Source organism: Emydura macquarii, unplaced genomic scaffold (genome assembly GCF_026122565.2).
Source record: "Emydura macquarii macquarii isolate MOO-44397 ecotype Brisbane River unplaced genomic scaffold, CSIRO-AGI_Emac_v2 contig_554, whole genome shotgun sequence".
Classification (NCBI taxonomy): domain Eukaryota; kingdom Metazoa; phylum Chordata; order Testudines; family Chelidae; genus Emydura; species Emydura macquarii.
The window spans coordinates 2,396,231-2,422,577 of record NW_027130691.1 but is presented as its reverse complement, the minus strand read 5'-3'; the positions used below and the strand labels follow the sequence as shown (position 1 = coordinate 2,422,577).

The following is a 26,347-nucleotide window of genomic DNA, read 5'->3' as shown; positions in this document are numbered from 1 at the left end:
AATCTTTCATCCATCCAAAAATGGGTTATCCCTGGCCTTTCAAGGTGTTCTATGCTGCCCTTGGAATTATTTGGACAGAAACACCCATCTATAAAATACTGTCATTCTTTCTTAGAGAAAAATGTTGAAATAGCATTACCTCCTGCTGCACCTTGCATTGGATACAAAATTTGAATGGAAACCCAGTGGACAGTATGGGGCACTGGAGGTATGTGCTGTCTTTTCTCTTTATTGTATAGGAGGCAAGCTAATGCATGTTGTATCAGCTGCAACTTCCACATGGCCTTCTTTTTATCCCAAAGTAGAGTATGTCACAATAATCTATTCTTGGAGGTGGTAAGTGCATGGCCCACTGCTGTTTAGATTTTCATCCAAGAGGAATTGCAGTTTTCTGTCCAGCCAGAAAAGGCATTTCTTGCTACTGATACCACAATGATAGGTACGGTATAAGAAGCTAAATATAGTAGAATAATAATCTATGTGACTGAATAATGATGGATCTAATAGAACTCCAAGACGGTGCACAATCTTGATAGTTAGAGGGCATTCTTTTGTGGAGGTGGAGATTTCATATAATTTCTTGCACTTTGCAAAATTCCGTTTCTTGGGCAAAAAGTACTTACATCATCAATCTGGTTTCTTGTATTTCAGACTTTCCAATTTCCTTCTTATTTTAAGTGTCAGGGCCGAAAGATCTCCGGATATGTCTATTTTCTGTCTACATATTTAATGGATCTCTTCTAAACTGTTGCTTTTTTGTCCTTGGCTCTAGCTTTGGGATTAGGGAAGGAAACAGGCCACAGACAATACTTAAAAGCTCTTTAAAAAGTATTGCACAGCCGAAAGTAGATTATCCTTTGCAGTCTCTTGAGGGACAACTTTTGAGGTGTATGCTGATTATATGCTCGCTATTTTCAAGCTAATGTATTTTGCTTGAGTTTATTTCCTTATTTGATCTTGTTCAGATGAACCATGAGTTCCATCTTCAGTTGTGGATACTCTGTTGTCTAGGAATGCAGTTCTTTTATTATTATTATTTATTAATTATTAATTATTTTCACATTTATTTGATTTCTGTTAATAGCTCTTTGAAATTCAGTTAAGCAGTGAGCAAACATTGATCTTTGTCTGTCTTTGGTGCCTTACCTGGAGTCCTGCTCCTTATCACCTATTTTTGAAAAGTACCTGTCTGTTTGAGGCACCTTATTCAGTCCTACTGTCTGATTCTGTAATGGGGAATGGGAAAGTGAAGAAGGGAGAGGAGGTCAGAGCAAGGGGAGGAGACATGGTAGGAAGTTAGGGTTGAAGAAAGCAAGCTTAGAAGAATATCAAAGTTGGGTTGAAAATGGGTAACAAGGAAAGACCTAAGCAACAAAAGGGAGGGGGCAGGAAAATGATGATAGTATAGAATAAAAGGAAAGCAGCAGACATTCAAAAAGTGACAGAGAACACAAAACATGAAAGGGGTGTTACTCGTAGAAGTGCATAGGAAAAATGAAAATCTACAACAGAAGAGCAGAAATAAAATAAAATAAAATAAAAGGGGAAAAGCAGAATAACAAACAATGAAAAGGGAGAGCAAAAATGCTAAAGTTTACATTTCTAAAGCGGCATTAGCTCAGTTACTTTCCACATGTCTTTTGATTATTTATATTTGAGTATTGCCCAGAAGCTCCTACAGAGATGAAGGCCCCGTTGTTCTAGGCATGGTACAGACACATAGTAAGAGACAATATCTGCTCTGAAGAGAGAACAATTTAAACAGACAATGGGTAGGAGAAAGGAGTATTATCTTCATTTTACCCATGGAGAACTGACGCATGGAGAGATTATTGTGTTTCTTGTTCCAGGTCACACAGGAAATCTGTGGCAGAACTTGTTAATGAACCCTAATCATCTCATTTCCACTCCAGTGCCTTAATCACAAGGCCACAGTTCTGCTCTTCCTTTTCTATTCCCATTTTTCTATTTAGTGTGTAGCTTGATATGTTATTGATTGCTGTGATTTTAACCATGCAACCTTAATGCATTTAGTGGTTGTCTAGTACTGGCAAAAAGGCTAAGTAATCAAACTCTACTAATTCAGTGTTTCCTAAATTAATACAACTAGTTTAGACTTGAAGGGATTTTTGTGTGTGTATATATTACATATCATGGCACCAGATGTTTTTTCCAAGCTCTGGTGGGTGGGTGTGTACAAATGGAAAAAATATCTGCTGCCATGATATGTACTTTTAAAAAATAACTGCCTGTTAACTTACTACAGGTACAATGCCAGCAATAGGTAGCTACTTGATTCAGTTCCATTAGTAACAACATATATGTGTACATGAACCATCACTTCTTTCTGCCTTCCCCTTTCCATTACACAGCAGAGGGACACGTTCCAAAGAATACAGTGTAATTCAATACAAAAAATTCCAGGGGTGATGTTCTGGCCCTATTGAAGTTAGTGGCAAATCTCCTGTTGACTTAACAGGACCAGGATTTCGCCCAGGAAATGCCCAAGTTAAGCTTGTATGCAGTGTAGCTATAGTTGTGTCGGTTCCAGGATATTAGAGAGACAAGGCGAGTGAAGTAATATCTTTTATTGGACTAACTTTTGTTGGTGAGAGAGACAAGCTTTTGAAGAAGAGCTCTGTGTGGCTCAAAAACAGTCTCTCTCACCAACAGAAGTAGGTCCAATAAAAGATATTACCTCACCCACCTTGTCTCTCTAAAGTTAAGCTTGTCTGTTCAGGTTTAACTCTGCCTCCTTATCTTTTATTCTTCCATACTTCTACATGAATAGCGTCTGACCACAAGAGACCACTCTGATCACCTGCATAACACAGGTCATAGAACTTCTCCAAAAGAACTTTTATTTGAAATAGAGCATATATTTTTAGGGGAAAAAAGTCTTGATTTAAAAATTGTCTGTGATGGTAAATTGTTCCAATGGTTAATTGCTCTCACTGTTGAAAATTTACTCCTTATTTCAAGTCTGAATATGTTCAACTTCCAGCCATTGGATCTTATTATACCTTTCTTTGCTAGGTTGAAGAATCCATTATCACGCATTTTTTCCCTATGTAGTTACTCACAGATAGATCAAGTCACCCCTAACTTTTGTTTTGTTTGTTAACCTAAATAGATTGAGCTCCTTATGTCTGTCACTATAAGGCATGTTTTCTAATCCATTAATTGCTCTTGTGATTCTTCTCGGAAACTTCTCCAGTTTATTAACATCTTTCCTGAATGGTGGACACTGGAACTGGATACAGTATTCCAGCAGTGGTCACACCATTGCCAAATACATAGGTAATATAATCTCCCTACTCCTACTCCTGATTCCCCTGTTTGTATATCCAAGGATTGCATTACCCTTTTGGGCCGTAGCATTGCACTGGGAGCTAATATTAAGCTGATTATCCACCACGATCTCCAAGTCTTTTCAGAGTCACTGCTTCCCAGGATAGAGTCCCCCGTCCTGTAAATATGGTCAACATTCTTTGTTCCTAGAAGTATTAAAATGCCATATTACGTTTGGCCATCTTAAAATGCCTGTTTGCTTGCACCCTGCTTTCCATGCGATGTGAATTGCTCAGTATCAGTGACCTGTTCTCTTTATTTACCACTGCCCTAAATATTACATTCATTGAAGTCATGCCCAAGGCTAGCTTTATTGACTTGGACTTTCAGTATGATAATTGCTGTACTCTGTAAGTTATATCTTACAATTCTGTCAGCACTCCAGGGGGATGGACTATACCGCCAGAAAGCAAAATCCTTCGTTGAGTGGCTTGGTACCTGCTCCTCCCGATGCAGCCGGCCTGCTTTGTAGGCCAGCCCAGAGAAAGAGGGCTATCACTGAAAAGTGGAATGTTTTATATTTTACTTAGGATGGGATAAGCTAAATGGAAAGATAGAGGAAGGGAGAGGGGACACTGAAGGGAAGCGGGTGGGAGCAGAGCACTGGAGGAGGAATGAAGTTGGAATGATACTGAGGTGAAGAGCTTGTGATATAGCAGGCAGGAGGCCACTGAAGGAAATGGCCAATCAGCACAGGGTCAAAACTGTAGGAAACACTTTGATGACATCACCAGTGTCCAAAGACATGCTTAAACTGCTTCTGCTGTAAATTAGAAGCATTTCCTCAGCAACTTGATTATGCTTTCTTTGAAGTTATGGGAATTTTGTAGCTGTAAGGCCTTAGGTTGCAAACACACACTTGAATAATGCAAGTAGTCACACGATTGCACAAATGGTATCACAGTGAGGAAATATTTAAATTTTATGAACGTGTGTTGTAATAGACCAAACGAATACAATGTACAGTATAAGCAGCAATGTCTCTCAGTAGCATGGTTTTCAAATTTTCCCCTGACATAGCAGTAAATCTTTTAGAAACTGCACTTACAAGGACTCAACTCTTTGATTTCATTGGAAGCAGGATTGAATTCTATGTACAGCTCCTGTCAACTTCAACTAGAACATGATCGAACCTTACAGGACTGGTGCTAATATGAACCTACTTTTTATAATTATAAACACCGGAGTCTAAAAATGTAAATTTCTTTATTGGAACAAGAAAGATCCAATACTACTCTGCTATTGCTAACCCTTTCCTGCAAAATGTATTGCACGCAAGTAAATGCCATGTGTTTAACTCATTAGCCATTTGTCTGCCTGACAAAGGACAATAGATTTGTACACTAAGTGGTATTAAAATATATCTGCAATTGTTGCTGTCTTCCATGTACATTTTTTGATGGTAACATGTTCTGCAAAAATAAATACCATGGTTTATATTTAAAAATACAAATAAAAACTATGTTAATACAATGTCAGGGTTGCAAAGTTAAAATGTAAATTAGGAAAATTTGAAGTTAAGAATCATGTACTAGTGTTAGATTATATATGTACAATTTCAGTAGTATTTTCTTTTACTGGTTAAATATTGAGTTACAATGTAAGCAGCTTAATATAGTTGTGGGAAACCTTTGTATCTATTTTTAAATACAGTGTTTTTTTTATTTTAAAAGCATATTAGCTTCTTTCCCCCCCTCTTTCATTTCCCCCTGGGTTTTTTTCCTTCAGAGAGAAAGCAGGGGCTAAAATAAAATAAAACCTAAAGAGAAAGAAAGATAAGAAGGGTGATCTGTGTGTGTGTAAATTAACTGAAAAGATAACCATATTAGAGGTCTTCTGGAGTGCATTCTGGTCTTCACAGTCCAGGTAATTTGAAAGCAATGGCTGGCTGGCTGGCAGTCAGAAGATCTACTGGACTCCTTCCCCTGCCACCTGATGTGTGTCCTAGCACTTACTCCTCCACTCCCAACTCTCTGCATTTCAAGAAGAAAACCTCACAGGTTCGGCAGCCCATGTGCTGAGCGCCCTCTGCTCAGCTCTCCTTTTCAAATACCTGTATCCCGAAGGCCATGAGTGTATAATGTAGAAAGTTGTAGAGCATGGGGAGTTTGAATTGATTGTGCAATCTAGTTAGTGCATTTAAAAGAACAACCAGAAAAACTACCCAAGAATCCAGTTTTGGGCAAAACCTGCATACTTGTCTTGATCCTGTTGTATGCTGTCTCTGAGGGACATATGTGTGCAGTAGGCATGTATTGGAACTGTGCAAATATAGTGACCGTTTCATCCTTTATTCTGCATGTACTCAGGATGGTGTTTTCAACTCTTAACAGAAAAATATACATTTTGAATGGGGAACCTTAGCAACATTACATTTCTCAGGGTAGGTTACGTAAATGCTAACTTCGAAGCATAAAAGCTCTGCCACCATTTAGTCTGGACTAAGAAAAATAACGATTAGTAGTAGTATTTTGCAATGGAAAGAGATTTTTTTCATTCTTTCATAACTGAGATTAAGATTCTGTCACGGCTATTTTTAGTAAAAGTCAGGGGCTGGTTGTGGGCAATAAACAAAACTTCAGGGAAGCCCCTGGCCAGTGTCTGACTATTCCTAAAAATACCCTGGGGGAGGGAAGACAGAGTGCTGCCGAGGCTTGCAGCTGCACCAGCCCTGCTGCTGTTCCAGCCCCTGAGGGGCAGACCCAACCTGGCCGTTGCTCCGGCGGCCCCAGGGCTGGCTGTGGGCCAGCTGTTCTGGTGGCCAGTCTACTGCCCCATGTGGTGGGCTGCCAGTCAGCTGTTCAGGTAGCCCCAGACTGACAGCTGCTGCAGCCCTACCCCAGAAGACATCACAGAGGTTCTGGAAAGTCATGGTGGTCACTGTATCTTTACTCATAACTCAGACTGCTCGATAAGTTTCCAGAAACTTTAAAAATTCTCCATTGCGTTAGAACCACACACTGAAAATTTCAGTGCAGAAGAGGAATGATCATAAACGTATTCACAGGTGGAAATAGAATTTTGAGAAAATAATTGTTATCTTGAATGCTGAATTAGTCAGATTATGGAATTTGGTCAGATTTTTTTTGCCCCCCAGCTACAGAATGACTTTATTTAAATGTCTGCTTGTACTGCTTTAGAATTCTAATACAGGGTCTGATCCAAAGCCTATTGACATCAATGGAAAGATTCCTATTGACTTTCATGGTTTTGGATCAAGTGGTAGTCTTTAACTGTCATGGTTTGAATTGATGAGGTGGATGCACACGGGCATCCCTACATTCATAAATCTGGTTTTAACCTTTTAACTTTGAGACTCCTTCCCTCCAAAGTACACTCACTATCTTGTTAAGAAAGAGCAACTGATAAGTTACTGGTCTTTAATTTTTTTGTCTTTCAGTATCCGCAGTGTGATGCAGAAGTATCTTGAGGAGAGAGGTGACTTGACCTTTGACAAGATTTTCAATCAGAAGATTGGTAAGGTTTTTTTTTTGTTTTGTTTTTGTTTTTTGTTTTGTATCAAAATATTTTGTCTTATGTTTTTAAGATTGATTTGTTTGCTACTGTTTCGTGCAGCCTGTTGAAGATAGCATTATAGATTTAGTTAAACATAATATAGTAAATTATGGACAGGACTTAAAAGAAAGGTTGAACTTTGTTTAAGGTTGAAGAGAGCTACCTATTGGCAGCCATTCCTGTGCCCTGGAGTGAAAGTTTGGGGCTGTGAAGACAAAGGGTTTTGTATTCCTCTCATCTCTCAGTCTCAATCTCAACTTCTGTTGCAGTCCAGATGTATGGTGTGTAACAACAGATAACTCTGTTACTCCCAAAGATCATGGAGCATCCTCTGTGCCAGCATGGATCCCACATATACTGTCTGTGGCACCTCTTAGGATAAAGAAGTTTTCTGAACCACATTAAATACTTATATCTGTAAACTCTTATTCTTAACTGTGGAGCATCTAACCAGCTTCTCCATAAAAACAGTTTTGTTAGAATGAGGTAGCATGGTGAGAATCAACATGTCTCTGCTGAAGAAGACTTTGGAATGTGGGATAAAGATTAAGGATAAATATGGGTATTTTTAACTGAAGAGGCTTTATATTATGCTGAAAATATTGGATGTTCATTTACTTTTTATTGCTGTCTTCTACCTTGTTCTTTGCTACCTTCGTTCTGTTTTCATACATTAATATAGTTGCTTGTGGTAGAGTATACTTGATTTTTAGGAATGTATAATACAAAAGGCTGAGAGAATAAAGATAGTATTTGATTTTTAAAAATCTAACAACTGACAGATGGTGTTTTTATTATTATTTTATTTGGTTGTATTGTGGTTGTCCCTAGAGGCCACAGTTAAAATTGGGCCCCAGTGTGCAAGGTGCTGGACAAACATTTAACATGGCAATTTATCCCTACCCTAAGAAGCTTAAAATCTAATTTGAGATGAGGCACAATATGTTTTGCAAATGAAAGTGGGGGACAGAGGACAAAAGTAATAAAAATAAGATCCCATGGTTACATAGGTTGCCATTGCACTACTTGATGGTGCTTGATGGATCCGAAACTTACTTTAAAAAAACAAAACAACTAAGTTAATATCCACTATCGCTGACTGACACTGACCCCAACCATCATAGGTAGGCTGATTTCTTGTAAACAAAGGTGGGTCATAGCAAAGGCAGCATCTAGAGACTTGTGGCCTTACAACTGCATTCAGTGAGGGTGTTTTATGTGTAAGAGCAGTGTGGAAGAACGCAGAGACAGTTGTTAGAGAAGGTGGGTGGGTGGATAAGTTTGGCATTTTTAACTGGGCGGAGGAGAGAGAGGTGATGTGATAAAAAGCAAGAGTGGACAAGCAGGGAAGTGCAGAGTTGTGAAGGACCTTATACATTAAATTAATATAATATTTGTTGTACATTTTAATATATATATATGAGGACATACAGGAAACACTTTGAATTGTAATAATGCATATTGCTGTCAATATGGTTTAATTTTTTTAGTGTTAAACCCATATTGTCTCCTTCACTGACCTCCCCGCCCTCCAGTCAGAGATGATGAAACCCTGTCTTAACTAGAGCTGGGGGATTAGGGAGCTGCTATCAGGGGACAACCCCTTTGCAGATGTCCCTGGTGCATTGATTTTAAGGTCAAAAGGAACCTTTATGATTCTCTAGCCTGACTTCTGGCATAGCATAAGCCATAGATTTTGTCCAGTGATTCCTGCATCTAGCCCATCAGATTGTGGTTGAACTAAAGCATATTTTTAGGAAGATATCCAGCCTTGATTTAAAGACTCTTAATTGAAGGAGAATTTACCACAATTCCTTGGTAATTTGTTCAAACGCTTAATCATCGTCAGTGTTAAAAATTTGCATCTTTTTTCCAGTTGAGTCTCTCAACATCCACCTTTGGTTCTTATTATGCCTTTGTCTGCTAAATTTCAGAGCCCTCTAATATCAGATGTCTTCTTCTTGCATAGGTAATTATAGACCCTTACCGAGTCACCTCTTTATCTTTTCTTTGATAAACTCTGTAGATTGAGCTCCTTTAGTCTCTTACATGTTTTCCAGACCACAAATCATTCTTGTAACCAGTTTCTGCATTCTTTCCAGTTGTTAAAGTGCAGAAATCAGAGCTGGACACAGTCTTGCAGTACTAGACTTTGCAATGTCCTATATATAGATAATATTGCTCTCTTCTCCTGTTAGACATATTAAAAGGGAAACGTCAAAGTATTGTGTTAGCCGTTTTAGCTACAAGAATCACATGGAGCTCCCCTACTATTAACTCTTACGTCTTCTTCAGAGTCACTACTTTCTAGATTACAGTTCTGCAGCTTGAAAGTATGAATTACATTTTTTGTTTCTAGATGTATAGCCTTGCAAAGGATCTCAAGGGATCCTTTGGTTTTAGTGGTCGAACCACTTGCTACTTCCACTGGTGGGGACAAAAGAATTGTGAAGGAAACTGAGTAAGAACTTCAGGAGTATCCATTCTGCAGTGTGGATTAGCCCCTTCAAGGATGATATGGCTCTAAACCTTTATAGCAGGTGCTTAAATTAGTGTGTCTCTATTTACTTCAGTTCTTTTATGGAGGAAAATAAGTTGCTTCATTTGTTCTAAACTACCCTAGGCACTTCTAGGTATTATCAGATTCTTGTTTGCCTGCTGCTTGATCTTAAACTCAATAGGAACTCGTACAATGAGTTTAAGAGAACATACAGATGATGTAGCCAGCTAAAAAGCTGCTATGCCAGCATTTAATTAAGTAGCCAATCTGTTGTGCTAGGCACAAGTTATTTCCTGTGTAATACCAGCTTCATGGGGAAGTACAGTTTGTATCTAAGCGGAATGAATAACCACCTTTAACTAGTTTTCTCATTACCACATCCTGTTTGCTGCACAACAGTAGATTGTGTCTGCATTAGAAATAGACACTTTTCCAGTTCTCAAATGATTAGTTATAATTCATAAATAGAATCCATTTTTGCTATACTTGCTTATTAAAATGGTATTTTAATTTATTTTTGCATTATACTATAGATCATGCACACTTATAAAAATTGTTTCATTCAGGCTCCAATTTTGTAATCGACTTATGCAGGAGGTGTATTTTCTAAGAGTAAGAGATTTTAAATTAGGCACTAACACTTACATTAATGCATTTGGAACAAATGCTATACAATTACACTTTAACAAATCTAAAGACAAATATTGTTCTTTCTAATCAGTGCTAACTAATAGTAGGAAGAAGATAATGTTGGTAAACTAGAGGCTCTGGAGATGGTAGAATACAGAGTCTTTCAGCTCTTGGTTGTTGATTTGGAACTGGTCCACATCTGTGTCTTGTGCAGCTCTTTAGATGCTAATGGTACTGGACAGTTTCCATTAAAACACTCCATTCTCAGTTGTTCATAATTTTCTGTAATGACTTTTTGAGATGAAATTTCCATGTTTGGCTTTTTGTAGACAATTTGAGCAAAACCAGGTTAGCTATTTTGGAACTTGATCATAGTATAATACATATCCTTTTCACATTGTTAAAAAAATTTCTTGGATTTTCCCTTTGCTTTTCAGATTAAACCTGATTTCTACCACATTCTTGTTGTCAGGTTCAGAGATGGATAAACATTCAACTTACAGCATGTCAATAGTCCCAATGAGAAATATGTGTTTGCTTAATTGTAGAAAAAGTGGTTCTTCTTTGAGTGCTTGCTCATGTCAGTTCCAAGTTAGGTGTGCGTGCACCCTCGTGCGTGGCTGTCCGGAGATTTTTTTGCTTTCTGTAGGGCCGACTCTTGCGTCCTCTGGAGCCCCGCACTCACGCCTTGGTATATGAGGCACTGCCAGCCCTGTGCCCTCTCAGTTCCTTCTTTCCACCTGTGACAGTTATTGGAATGGTTTTCAATCTTGTGTTCGCAAGTGCCTAGTGGTTCTTTCATTGTGGTTGTTGATAGTTCTTGTAAATAGTTTGTTAGTTGGTTAGTAAGTTAAAGATAGTGGTCCCGTTGGAGATGTTCACTCAGCGACGGGGCATGCCCTGGGCTTCAAACCATGTTCTGTTTGCCACAAGCTTTTCCCGCTTAATGACCCTCATGACAGTTGCTTAAACCATGAGGGATAAGTGCAAGATAGAGTCATAGACTCTAAGGTCAGAAGAGACCAATATGATCATCTAGTCCGACCTCCCGCACAGTGCAGGTCACAGAACCTCTGCCACCCGCTCCTGTAATAGAGCCCTGACCTATGACTGAGTCACTGAAGTCCTCAAATAATGGTTTAAAGACTTCAAGGTACAGAGAATCCACCAGGAAGTGAGCCATGCCCCATGCCGCAGAGGAAGGCGAAAAAAACCCAGAGTCTCTGCCAATCTGCCCTGGGGGAAAATTCCTTCCCAATCCCAAACATGGCAATTGGCCAAACCGTGAGCATGTGGGCAAGACTCACCTGCCAGACATCTGGAAAGAATTCTCTGTAGTAACTCAGAACCTACCCCATCTAACATCTCATCTGCAAGGGCTTCCGGCCACGGACTAAGAAAGACAGACAGACATTTGCCTGAAAGCCCTGTTAACTGAGGTGGCACTCAGCCTGGCCTCAGAAACCTCCCACTTGGATTCGGTGCTGAGTACTTTAGTATCTGTGCAGAGTGCCCCGCCAGCACCCTTTCTCGATGCTGTTCACCTTTACTGGTGCTGAAGAAGCAGCAAAAGAAACAGTGTGCTAATTAAGACTGTTCCCCCGCACCAAAGAGGGATAAGAAGTTGGGGTCGGGCTAAGGACCAGCATCGAGCCAATCACTTGCCATGGAGCATCTGGAGTCAGCATCTCCTCCCAGGCCTGAAAGCCCTCTGGGGGAGCCACCCCAACTCCTGGGAGCAGAAGGGGGCCCCTCCACCTAACGGTTCCCTCAATGCCGGAGGCCTTTTAAGCGGCCAGGGACTTGATGGTCCACCCAGTGCCTCCCGCTCTGTTGGCCTTACCCTCGGTACCGGAGCCGTAAAGGCACCCATCTCTAAGGGTAAACCCACCATGGGCCCACTGCAGTGGTCAGTTGACCAGTGCTGTTCTCCATCTTGACACTTGTCCACAACACCTGGCCAAGATCTCTGGTGCCACGTCGAAGGTCTCTGCCATCTTGACCCCAGTTCCCAGTGCTGCGCTCCCGATCTTTGACCCGAAGGAGAGACTGACTGGCTGTGTATCGCTGATCTCTAACCCTGGCTCATTAAAGGCAAGTTGCAATCTCAGGTCCAGCACAGCCTCAGTTTTGTGAGATCCACCTGTCAAAATCTGGGCCTACTTGTGAACGAGCAAAAATCAACTCTGTCCCCTGTTCAATGGATAGAGTTCACAGGAGCAATTCTCGACTCCACACAGGCCAGAGCCTTCCTTCTGGAGTCCCAGATCCAAGTCACGTTGGGTCTTATTACAGACATACAGTCCCACTCGATCATGACTGCTCAATTATACCTCAGACTGCTGGTGCACATGGCACTCTTCAAGTGTGTGGTTCAGTATGCTTGTCTACGTCTTCAACCTCTACAGTCGTGGCTAGCGTCGGTCTACGCTCCCAGCAGGCACCGTTTGGACCTTGTGATCCCAGTCCCACTGCACATCTGGTCATCCCTAACTTGGTGGGCAAACCCTCACTCAGTGTTACAGGGAGTGCTCTTCGAAGGGCTTTCCCCCTCAGTGGCACTGGTCTCCAGTGGCTTTGGAGCTAGGGTGGGGAGCCCACTGCAACGACCTCATCACGCAGGGGCTTTGGATACAGGAAGATCGCTTCCTCCACATAAATGTCAGAGAGCCACGCCTGGCTTGTCAAGCATTCCTTGCCTACCTGGCTGGCAAGGTAGTCCAAACTCTGACGGACAATACCTCTGTGTTGTTTTAGATCAACAAGCAAGGCAGTGCTCAGTCCATCACCCTTGTGCTAAGAGGCTATCTGCTTATTGGACTGCTACATGCAGAAAGCCATCCATATTGTAGTTTCACATCTTGGGCACCAGGAATACGCTAGTGGACTTCCTCAGCAAGTCCTTTTCACCTCGTCATGAATTGTTACTCCATCCAGAAGTTGCCAGCATGATTTTCCAAAGATGGGGGACTCCCAAGTAGATCTGTTCACATCCAAACAGAACAGAAAGTGCCACCAGTTCTGCTTCATCCATGGGCTCGCCAGAGGCTCTCTGTCCGATACCTTCCTGCTATTACCACTGGTCCACAGGGTCCTGTTGAAGATCAAGTGGGACCAGGCAAAAGTGATACTGATAGCTCCCACATGGTTGCGACACCACTGATTCAGCACTCGTCTGGAGCTCTGAACAGCAACCGCACTAGAGCTGCCAATTTGGCCGGATCTTCTGTCCCAGGAGCATGGCCATCTGTTGCACCTGGACCTAGCATCCCTGCACCTGACAGCATGACTGGTGCATGGCTGAATGCAGAGGAGCAGGTTTGCTCAGCGCAAGTTCAGCAGGTTTCCTTTGGCAGCAGAGAGCCTTCTACCAGAGCAACATACCTGGCCAAATGGAAGAGGTTTTCCTGTTAGGTTCCAGTCCAAGGCCCTTCTCCTCACCACACCTCAGTACAGTCCATACTGGACTACATGTTACATCTCAAACAGCAGGGCCTACCCCTCTCCTCACTTAAGGGTCAGCTGGTGGCTATTTCAGTTTTCTCCCATTACATGATGATCAGGTTCTTAAAAGGCCTGGAAAGACTTTACCCACAAGTCAGAGATCCTATTCCTCCCTGGGACCTGAATCTAGTTCTTTCAAGGCTCATGGGGCCCCCCTTCAAGTCATTAGCATCCTCGCTGCTGCTCCTCGTGTGAAAGGTTTCCTTCCTGGTGGCAATCACCTCAGCACGAAAGGTTTCTGAGCTCAGAGCTCTCATCTCAGAACCACCGTACACAGTGTTTTATAAAAACAAAGTCCATCTGCGGCCCCACCCAACCTTCTTACGAAAGGTGCTGTGTCACAGTTCCACAATAACCAGGATATATTCCTACCTGTGTTCTTCCCCAAAGCACACAGATTCAGTTAAGCGCATAGGTTGCACACCCTAGATGTTAGATGGGCTTTGGCCTTCTACATTGAAAGGACTAAACCCTTCTGAAGGTCGATGCAGCTCTTTGTCACAGTGGCAGAATGGATGAAAGGTCTGCCAGTCTCTTCCCAGAGCATCTCCTCATGGATAGCCATCAGCATCAAGTTCTGTTATGAACAAGCAAAAGTGCCTCCACCAGCAATTGTAACCGCTTACTCGACTGGGGTACAAGCCTCATCAGCAGCCTTCCTGGTGCAGGTGCTGATCTAAGACATCTGCAGAGCTGCTACATGGTCTTTGGTTCATATTTTCTCATCCCATTATGCTATCACCCAGCAGGCCTGGGAGGATGCCAGCTTTGGCGGTCAGTGTTGCTAACAGCACATCCATGAACTTCGAGCCCACCTCCAGGAATACTGCTTGTGTGTCACCTAACATGAAATTGACACGAATAAGCACTCGAAGAAGAAAAAGTGGTAGTAACCTTTTGTAACTGTTCTTTGAGGTGTGTTAATCATCTGCATTCCATGACCCACCCTCTGTCCCTGCCATTAGAGTTGGGGGCAAGAAGGAACAGAAGGGGCGCTGGGCCGGCAGTGATATACCACAGCATAAGTGCAGGGCTTCAGAGGGTGCCAGAACTGGCCCTACAGATACAACTAAGGCAAATAATCTCCAACAGCCATGCATGAGGGCTCACACACACACCTAACATGGAATGGACAAGAGCAACACATCTTGAAGAACAACAGTTATGGAAGGTTAGTAAGCGTTTTTTGTCGTTTATCAACATACATGAACATTTTCTTCCATTTTGCTGCTTCTTTGTTTCAGTTATAGGGACTGTTCTTTCTAGGAGTGATTCACTTGGCTTTTCCTGCATTATCTTATACTCAGCCTTCTCTATTCTGGAGCTCTACATTACTTCGGTTAAAAATTTTGCCATCTGTCTCAGTGGTTCGTCCCACACATTCATGTCTGTTTTAGGATGTGAAATTCCTAAAGGACCCATCAACTCCCTCCAGAGTGCTAGAGCTCAGGGTGATTAGTCTAGCTTTTGGTGGCTTTTCAGAGCGAAGTAGTGCTAATTCATCTTAAAATCAATGTACAGACAGGCTTTACAGCGGTGTGAATGGACTCTATAATAGCACAAGATCTTTCTGTCAGCTGTCTGCCATGAGGGGGGAGTACATTTGCTCTTGAACTTGCTGTTCAGTTGTTGCTTGACTGGCCTTCTCAGACAGTCACTGCACTTTGCAAAAACAGAGTGAGAGCCATCCAGGATTCTCTCAGGGTGACTAGTTCTGCTTTATTGCGTATTTATGTAATTGTATTCAAATAAAATTACATCCCATTTTATCATTTCTGAATTTTATTTCTCGTCATTATTAGATGGAGCTTTTTTTATGGCCTCTGGTGAAACTCCCCCTACCATTCAATATGGCAGCACAATGTGCTGCAATCACCTAGGTATCTAAACATAACAAGCTTTGAAGACTCTCTCCTTAATGCATTATTTAAGCCATTATTTAATGTAAGCATGAGATCTGTGTGCCAGTGGCATTTTGAACTAATTGAATAATCCTCTGAAGAAAAAGCAGTGAGAGCAATAAAACTTGATTGTGAGACAAGAAAAACACCCGAGTTTTTAGCTAAGCGAACAAGGAATGCATATAAAATATATTCTATGTCTTAATGGTAACGGATCTGCTTTTTTTCTAGTTGCTTGCAGTGACTTTAAAGTCATATGGTACTTGAAAGTGGTCACAGAAGCAGAATGAATGCTAAACAGATTTTCTCGTTTTTTAGGGTTTTCGCTGTTCTATATATTTATCTATTACTCAGATAGTGCTAGGCAGCTCACAACATGTAGAAAAGATAAAGGCCCTGATCTTGCAAAGATTTATGCACATGATTAACTTTACAGATGTGAATAGTTCCATTGAAGTCAGTGGGGTTACTCATGTGTAAAGTTAAGCATACGTGTAAATCTTTGCAGGACAAGGGGCCATGCATGATCTGTGGTTTTTTCCTCCAAAACTAGACATAACAAAAAAAAGAATAAGGCAAGAAGTAAAGGTTCAGGATCAGAGGAAGGGGGATAATTTAACAGATTCAGAGTACAGTTGCTAAACCTAGCTATATGTTCGGCCCTTTTCTTAAAGGGCCTTTTAAGACAAGACAAGATATGCATGCATGCACAACACACCATTTCCTCTACTTTCCACTCCTTCACATCCCACCCTGCCACAAAATACACACAACATTGTAATTTATTTCAGGTTTAAAAATTCCAGTTTTGTGTATTTTTTTTTGGTCAGGGTTGGGATATGGAGGAGTAGAAAGAAGAGGAAATGGTGGTCATGGAGGATAGGATGATTAAGAGGAAACATGAGTTAGGGAAAGAGGAAAGGCTCTGTTGTGCGTACATGCATGCATATCTATATTTATTTATTTCACTTAAATTAGCTTTCTATTTGATTCTCTTCTACTTTTTGTATACTAAAGTAGCAAGGACTACATAAGTACCTAGATAGATGTACAACATGCAATATTAAGGAGATTCACATTTTGTTTCTTGAGGTTTTCTCCAACAGCATTAAGCAGGTTTTGTGTTCATGTAAAAATGCATTTATTTTGGGATCCATTTCAGACACATGGAGGATATAAAACATAAGTAAGACTCTGTGGAAATTAAGGAGGGAAAAAACGGTGAAAAATGATTCTTAAGGTACCCGTAAAAACTGGTCTGTTTTTCCTCCTATTGTTGTTTCATTGTTAGTAGTTTTCAGTTTATGCAGCAGGTTTAAGATCAGACTAAAACCTGGATTATGAATGAGTTGAATGATTCTATTGTATATCAGTTGGACCTAAACGTCTTGTTAGTCTGTGTAGCAAAGCTCACATTCTATATTTGTGAAGGAACCATATAAATCTTTGACACCAGATAACTGGAAACAAAACAAAGAAACTGTCAAAATATGACATTTTATTAGGGGTCTCTTTTCCTATACACACAGGTCTCCTACTGATGTCAATGGGAATTACGCATACTGAGGCAGAGGAAAACAAAATAAACTGGAAGTCATTGGAGGTTTAATTCTACATTATGAAATATCTATTTTAAAAAATGTTGTTCTTTCTATTGTGAGCATTTTTACAAAATGAGTGTTAGCTTTTAAATCATTTTCACAAATTTAATTTTATTTCTATACATTTGAAAATGAGTTTTTATGAATATATCTTTGTGTTTTTGAAATGATAACTTAGACACACACCTGCAGATTCCACAAGAATACTTAGACCTTGCCAGAATCATCCTGATAACTTCTGCCTGGATGAGGCAGTTTTGGTACCCAGAACTGATGCAGTTAGTGACCTGTTCTCCAAAACCCTTACCTCTAATTCCAGACCAGCTAGCCCAAGATGCCATCATCATTTTCTATCTGAACCCATCCTCCATACATCTCTCAGCATAGTTTCTGGATAGATGTCAGAAGTAGTGAAGTCACATTTATCAGATGTGTGGAACCTTTTAACAAGGAGTAGGAAGAATTCCACCAGACAAACTTACTCTAAGTGGAAGAGATTTTCCGTTTGGTGTTTTGGGGTGATATTAGACTCTTTTATGAATTAGCTACACTAGATCATCCAGGTAATATTAGAGCCCATTCCACTAGGCACAGACAGTTGTCTGCGGCTTCCTTGCTAAGCATCCCCATGATAGACATTTGCAAAGCAGCCATTTGGAGTTCCATACAGACCTTTACCAAACACTGTTCCTTGGTAGAAGCATTGAGAATGGACCCTTCTTTTGGCAGAGCTGCATTGCAATCTGTTTTTAGATACACATAGGTGCTCAGAGACTATGTGTTAGATTGCTGCTTGTGAGTCTTCAGGAGTGTAATATAAATATGGACAGTGCTAAAGAAGAAAGAAAAGTTACTTACCTGTACAGTAATTGGAATTCTTTGAGATGTTGTTCAGTATTCCATGACCTGCCCTCTTTCACTGCTAGTATGGAGTCCTGTTACCAACTGGAGTCTGTGGTGGCAACAGAGTTGAGTGATGGTTGGATCTGCACCACCATTTATGCTTTTGGGATGGAAGCAGAAGAGCATGAAGGGCACATGCATGGCTCCAACAGACACTGCTGGCCAAAATCTCGACTGCATGGGCACCAAGAGTGGAACATACACATGAACAACACATCTCAAAGAACGCTAATTAGGGTGCAGGTAAGTAATTTATTTGTTTAGGCATCTTGCAGTTTATGCATGTGGTGGTAGCTCCAGTTATGGCAGCTTCTGGGACGCTCTCCTCTTTCATGGCGACAGTTCCAGCAGACATTCTTCTGACAGCAGAGGGTCCTTTGGCATCTCTTGGTGGCCATTCCAGTGGCAGCAGGGCTCTCAGTGGCCCAAGGTGGCTTTCTGTAATCTGCATGGGAGTAGTGTCCAGCTAAGTGCTTTCAGGTATCCTGGCTGGAGCGAACACAAGAAGGTGTAAATAGCAGTATGTAGCTTGTTGGTTCTCCATGCACCAGCATGCAAGGGCTCCATGAGCCCCAGTTTGGGAACCTCTGCACTAAAGTGTTATGGACTGTCTTCGTTCTGTTGCAGGGTAACTTTCCATGTCAAGGAGAATGGTGTGTTAAGTGCCTTGTCTTCCATCCACTTGAGCTAGCTTCCTTTTTCTGAACCCCTTTTTGAATGGATTACCATCTTGCATATAAAACATTTAATGATACCGTAACGCTGTTGATTTTTGCTACAGTCATTCGTATAATCAGAAGACAGTTGCACGTCCATAGAGATTTTCATGCATGTATCTTAAAGTACTTCATAAGGACTAACTAAGCCTCAGAGCATCACTGTGAGGTAGGTAAGTATTAGCTTTATGCATCTGTAATGCAGTATAGTATTAATTGCATGAGATTTCCTTCCCTGCGTTTCTTTGCATATAGGATTGGAAAAAACAGATCCCCTGGACCTACTGATGCTATTAATTTATCTCAGTGGCATAACTCTCATTAGTAACAGGAGTAAAGCTCAAATCGCTGAGTTATAAAGTGTGATTTGTGGAGTTATAAATTACTGTTATTCTAACTTTCTATCACTTATTAATATTGGTCTTACAATTTACAACAGGTGTGGCAGGTAACATTGCGAACAGGGTAAGTTAGAGATCTTTACTTTCTAGACACAGCCATTGAGCTTATTCCTCCTGCAGAATCTGGGAACATAAAAGTGTGTATTCTAAATCTACAAATATTTGATAATGCTTGATGTGATTATAAAGGACCATTGCACAATAAACCTTATGGGAGGACCACAGAGGGTCGAGTAAACACTGCAAAGCTCATCTGACAGAATAACTAACGTGTACTCGTTTTTGGGGGGGAATAAGGGACATGACTTCCAAATCCTAAGGATCCTCAAGCTTCAATAGAAATAGAGCACGAACCTCACATACAGTAGGAACTTGCCTCTGTGCTTCCTGCCCCTGTTCCATTGACAGCATTCTGCTTCTGCAGTGTATGCATGGCCAGGTGGAGTCAAAAGTACAGAGCAGCAGTTAATATTTTTAGGTGCTTTAACTGCTACACAGATATTATCTTGGATAGAAGGGGAATATGTTGGGGAGAAAGACTGCTGTCTGTTTCTGAACCTCCCATTTTCAGCAGTTCTCATCTGCCTCTCCCACCCACCTCCCCCCCCATCTCCCGAAAGCCACAGAGCCGACTGTGCAAGAGAGAGGGTCTCCAAAGATTCATGTGCCAGAACCATTACGTTTTCTTCTCTCTCCATTCCACTCTCTTTTACTTTCCTTCACCCATGGAAGTACCATCCACAGGCCCATTGAGTTTATTGTTTGGGTATTTGCCATAGTATATGTAGATTATCTTGAATAAAGAAAGGTGTGTCAGAAGGAGTTGGGTGCTTTATAAGGTTCTTAAGGTATTAAACAACACTTACTCAGGAGAATGCTGGTTTCTGGAATCTGTAGAAAACAGCCTTCTGTTGTGAAATTGTTTGACATCTCTATGAAAGCAGAACTGATGTAGCCTTTTTATAAGAAGCAGTTGCAATCTCTTTCTTTAGAAAGGTTTCCATGTTTCTGTTCTTTCTTATGGCCTTGTACTTTTTTCTCTTTCATCTCCGCACTTTCCCCCAAAAAAGGGTACTGCTTTCTATGTCTTTACAACTATAATTATGATACATGGACATAGGTTAAAGTACTTCAAAGTAAGTACATTTTTTCATTGAGTTATAGGAGTGCAGTCTTTAGGATACCGTCTGACATTCATGTATGTGCTCTAAATGTTTTTAAAAAACATTTACTTAGTTAAATACGGTTAAATACCTATATATATTTCTAAATTTGAAGCATGCCATTCTGCTTCTGTTTTACTCTGGAAATAAATAAATACTAAACAAAATATTATTTTGAGAAATGAAGCAAACCTCAGTTCCCCACTATCAGTACTTTCTTTTCACAGTCCCATAAATAAAGACAAGTATATTTGTCTGTAAGTTCAGTGCCTCTCAGCTGTACCTGGTTATTTTATTCAATTTGCCTTTCGTAAACCCAGACCTCATTTAAAGGTTTCTTTGTTGTTGACATACACATAATTATTATTGTGTATTTGTCAACAACAAATAAAGTACTGAAAATTAATGCGAAATGGTGAGTTCATATTTCACATTCATTTGCTATTAAAAAATTATATTTCTTGAGGTGGCACTTAACCCACATTCTCTGTATTAACCGAATAGCTGAAATGAAATGTCTTGATTTGAATATAGTTGTCTTTTTAAAGTGTAGGTTTTTTACATCTTTTTTTCAATCACACAATTTAGTTGTCATTACAAAATCATCCTTAACACTCTTGTTAGATGTTTTCTTTCTTACATAGATCAGTTATTTTTCTTTCACATCTTCAGAGTTGAATTTATCTTTGTTATTTAGCCTTCCCTGTGTATGTGGATCTCCTTTTGTAGGGATTTGGAAATCTGCACATGGCAGGGAGAGCAGAATATGAAAGGTATATGTTATGGCGAGGTCCCAGAGGAAAGCGGTCCCTTTTTCCCCCCCAATTCTGTCACTTTCATACATTTATGTGTGGTACGCAAAGGGGCAAATTCTGAAGATCTTATTCAGATTATGTACTTTTTTTGAGGCAAACTCTCCAGGGACTTCAACGGGAATTTGAGGGAGCAGTCTGAGCACATACATTGGGATTTTGGTTTGAGGTGATTCACAGCAGCACATTAGAAATGCAGCACATTTTCATTTTCTTTGGAAATCCTTTTATCACTTGAATTATGGTGCCAACATTGAAGCTTTGACAACTGTCTTTCCAAACCTTTTGGAAGTGCTAAATTCTAAGCTGCTATCATTGGATCTGGAAAGCAATTTATAGTGTGGATAGTCATTTGAGATGTAGATTGCATAATTTACATCAGATACTTGCTGCAGAAAACAGCTTTACTCTACTTACATCTTTTTGGGATGAGCAGAAAACATCTACAAACTCCATATGTTGCTATAGTAGGTTCTAGAAAAGAATCCCTAGTTCTCTAGCCAAAACATTAAAATATGTTGTTATACCTTTTCCAAATTCAGTATTCATTGTCTTGTACAATTTGTATACTAGATAAAAAAGATACCCAGCTTTTCTGCTGCTCTTTGCTTTCTGTATGTAGAGTTCTGAAGGCATACTCAAACACATAGTAAAATGGCTGACTAAGACAGTTTCTTCATGTGCCCTTTGTGATTACAGTTTGTTAAAAATCTATTCAAAGGTATATTTGCAAACAGTGATTTTTTTTCTTACAATACAATACAGCTTGAAAGCTTCTTTTTGTTCTGAATGATTTCTACAGGAGGCTGAGACAGGCTATCTGGGTAACTCTGTTTGATTAATTTGAGTTCAGTTCTGTGCTATGCTATACACGTTCTTACGATTCCCTCATCACCCACAGGGTTTAACTTAATGCCAGCTCTACTTAAGGCCGCTAGTTTTTCATGGTGAGAACTTGTTGCAGTAGCACCATATGCCCTCTTTGTTTTTGAGCATTATGTAGAATTCTGTTCAATATAATTCAAAGAAGTTTGGAGATAGATTCTTATATTGATGTTTGGGTCTAGTCTAATTAAACCTGGAGATGAGCTCCCTCTCACCGCACCTCTTACCTGATGAGTGTTTTCCAGACTTAAAAATAAACCATTTTGTATCCACAGTAATAAAAACAAAAGGACATTTTTAAAATGCTTCCCCAAAGTTCCGCAAAAAAGTCTATCCTGGGATGAAATGTGGCATATGAAATTGAGAGTAGATTGGTTTTGTTAGTCTTTAAAGTGCTACAGGACTCTCGTTGTGGTCTTTTGTTTGTTTGTTTGTTTGTTTTTTTGTTTTTGTTTTTTTTGTTTTTAATAGTATAGGTAGAAGCTCTCTTTCAGGCAAAAACTATTTCCCCCCCCCGCCCCAAAAAAAAAAATCTGCTAAACATAGTATCAGGTTCATAATATTAGATTATCATCTTTAATCTTTGTTTTCTGTGTCTTGGTCGTCTTTTTCTGTGTGTAGTTAACTGCACTCGTGCTACTCATCGGTTCTTCTTGAACTTCCTACAGCTGTTGTCATTTATTCAGTGCTGCTTCTGTCAGTTAGTTTGGCTATTGATCTGAGAGCTGTAGTTTCCAATTAATAAATTTTCAACTTAAAACACTTAGAAGGAGAATGGCAATGGCATGAAAATGTAAAATGAACTTGTCACTAAGGGTGAAAATACAGGGCTGTTGTGTTCTGTTCTTACCACCAATTCTAGTTTGAGTTGCTGACTGAATTTGGGGCATGATGGAAAGATATAAAAGTTCCAGTAGCATAACATCTGATGACACTGATTACGTGTCAGACCCACAAAGGGCAATTACACAGGTTGTGAAAACCAAACCAAGACTAAAGAAGGTGTGAGTAGCATATTTGTTTTGGAAGATGAACCTAATAGAATGTGATAAAAAGCTTGTTTCCTTTCAAAGCATGAAAACTTGTTGAATCAAAGAAAACGTGAACTAGATTTTCCTTAAATGTTCTGCAAAGTGCATGCAGTTAATAATGTTAACAATGTGGAAAGTAAATATCAGCTAACATTAAGATATATGCAGAAAATTCTGAAATAATTTTGATTTCTGGCAGTCAAATTTAAAATGGAAATAATGCACTGCCCCAGGAGCAATATAAAAAGAAATGACTATCCAAATCCAGGCTCTTAGGATATAAGCTTGCTTCATTGAAAACAAATGGTAACACTTCCATTAGAGCAGTGACTCTCAACCTTTCCAAACTACTGTACCCCTTTCAGGTGTCTGGTTTTGCATACTCCTAAGTTTCACCTCACTTAAAAACCACTTGCTTACAAAATTGGACATAAAAATACAAAAGTGTCATGGCACACTATTACTGAAAAATTATTTACTTTCTCATTTTTACCATCTAATTATAAAATAAATCAATTGGAGTATAAATATTGTTCTTACATTTCATTTATAGTATATAGAGCAGTATAAACAAGTCATTGTTTGTTTGAAATATTAGTTTGTACTGACTTCACTAGTGCTTTTTATGTAGCCTGTTGTAAAACTAGGCAAATATCTAGATGAGTTGATGTACCCCCTGGAAGACTTCTGCGTATCCCCAGGGGTACATGTACCCTTGGTTGAGAATCACTGCATTAGAGCACTGATTTTCAATCTGTGGTCTTTGGACCCCTGGGGGTCCACAGACTACATCTAAGATTTCCAGAGGGGTATGCACCTTAATTTGAAATTTTTTAGCAGTCTGCAAATGAAAAAAGGGTGAAAACCAATGCATTATAGAGACAGGCTGGGTGAAGTAATATCTTTTATTGGATCAACTTCTGTTGCTGAGAGAGACAAGCTTTCGAGCTTCCCCAGAGCTCTTTTAGAGAAATGTACTCAGGAAATGTACTCAGTGTCACAGCTAAATACAAGGTGAAACAGATTGTTTTGCATAAGTAGTTAACACATGTTTCAAAGGATCATTCAAGGTCACAGTGGGCGAACGTTGGGGGAAGGCAGCTGGGGGGTTGTGAGTGGGTTATAATTTGTTGTAATAAGCCATAAATCCAGTGTCTCTGTTCAGTTCATGATTTCTAGTTTCTAGCAAAGTTATGAATTTAGGCTCCTAGGCTGGTATTTTGAAGGTGTTGTGCAGATTTCCTTTGAGAATGAGGACTGAGAGATCAACTACAGTGAAAAGTGTTTGCACATGGGTGAAATGGTGTTTTTGTCATCTATCGTTTTTCTTTGTGAGTTCATTTGGGAGTGTAGTGACTGTGTGATTTGACCTATATATTTTTGTTGGGGCATCTAGTGCACTGGATGAGGTACACCACATATTGTGAAAGGCATGTGTAGGACCCCTGGATCTTCCCAGGTGTGTTGGGCGATGGGTTTTGATCATCTTAGCAGTGGAAATATGTCTGCAGGTTTTGCAAGTGGTATACTGGCTGGGTCTGGTGCTACTTTGAGTTGGGGTGTCCTGGTCTGTGGGGACAGCGCTACTGATGATGAGCTTGGAGAGATTGAGGGGTTGTTTGAAGGCCAGAAAAGGGAGTTCAGGAAAGATTTCTTTTGGGATGTGATCCCCATCAAGTATGGGTTGTAATTGTTTAATGATACCATGTCTGGGTTCCAGTGGGGATGGTAGGTGACAACTAGGGGTGTGCTGTCAGCGGAGGTTTTATTTTCATATTGAAACAGATTCACTTGGGGTATTTGGGTGGCCCGTTCCATGATGAGATCTATTTCTTTGGTGGAGTGTCTAAGGCGATTTTAAGTGTGTTAAGGTGTAAATCCTGGACTTTTTCCTTGGAGCATATTCTTTAGTATCTGAGTGACTGACTGTAGATAACAGATTTCTTTAGTTGTTTGGGGTGATATTGGTTCTGTGAGAGTAGGTGTGGTGATCTGGGGTTCCTTGTGTATAGTTGGTCCGTAGAGTGCCATTGTTGAAGCTGATGTGTTATGAAGGAAGTTGATGCTAGTGTGGGTGTGATAAAATAGAAAGGGTGGTTTTGTTTTTTTATCATTTTATCACTTGTGGGTGAGCACTTCACAGAATGATCACTCTATATCTGACCGCTCAATCCTCATTCTCAAATGAAATTTGCACAACACCTTCAAAAGATGAGCCTGGGAACTTAAATTCAAAACTTTGCTAGACATAAAAAATCATGGACTGAGACCATGGCTGCTTATAACAATTTATAACCCACTAAAAACACCTCCCTTCTTTCTGCCATCTGACTGGAGGGGTGTTAATAGGTCACTTCACCTTGAATGGCCCCATGAAATATGTGTTAGCTACTTATGGTAAACAATGTGTTCCACCTTGTATTTAGCTGTGACACTCTGAATATGTTTCCTAGACTTGAAGAAGAGCTCTGTGTAAGCTCAAAAGCTTGTCTCTCTCACCAACAGAAGTTGGCCCAGTAAGAGAAATTTCCTCATCCACCTTATCTCTTTAATATCTTGGAACCTACACGGCTACAGCAACACGGCATAAAATTCCCATTGATTACTATGTGAATAGAATTAGACATGTGTTCCACTGCAGAACTATTATTGAGTTCATCAGTTGGTTATCCAGTGTTCATGGTCCAGTCGAGATTTTAATATTTTCATCATAGAAACAATACATCTGGCAGTGCTTCTGCCACTTGTTCTGTTGGCATCACACTATACTTGAATCTACATAGAGTACAGGTGTGTTCCTGTTATAAAGTATGAATCATATTTAGAAGTGATCTAGGAAACTTGTGTTTTGGTGAATGAAATAACCTCACATACTTAACTGTAAAATGAAATATGCACCTGTTCTTATTATCTGTTTAAAGAAAGCTAATGATATTCAAGAAACCAGTTCTTATTCCTTGTAGGTTCTTATGGGTTAGTTGTAGTTTATCATTTTAAAACATAGAAATCCTTCTTTTGAGGGAAGGTGTTTGTGTGAAATGTACCACGTAGGTTCTAGAATGTGTTACTTTGAATGTTATGCCGTCCTCTATAGATTCCCATTGTTGGGTCTTGTCCCCAGATAAAAAAGATACCGTATGCACTAGCTAGCAAGTTTTATGTGGCAAAATTTACCGCCTTTGAGATTAGGCAGCCAAAACTTATGTCTCAAGGAATGCCTGTGTCTCATTTTATATAATATCATGCTGATATCTCTAGCAGACAGTTCTTTATGGCTGAAAGCCTTTAGCGCAAACTTGAAGAATCATATTTGCACCTGTGGAATTGGTACTGTATAGTGCTATTCAGGAAGGAGAAAATTTCCTTCTTGGTTCCTGAAAGGAATAATTGATACCTTAATTCATGTGAGTTGAATACTTAAGAACAGAAGAGC

The 26,347-nt window shown here is 40.0% G+C and overlaps 1 protein-coding gene across 1 annotated transcript in view; it reads left to right on the top strand.

Annotated features, from left to right (window-relative positions):
• The window catches only part of GRK3 (G protein-coupled receptor kinase 3), a 116,006-nt gene that overhangs the window by 22,066 nt on the left and 67,593 nt on the right, over positions 1-26,347 (top strand). Inside the window, exon 2 of the mRNA XM_067539422.1 lies at positions 6,752-6,828. Coding sequence (XP_067395523.1) covers positions 6,752-6,828 — 77 coding nt within the window. The remainder of the gene's footprint in view (positions 1-6,751; positions 6,829-26,347) is intronic.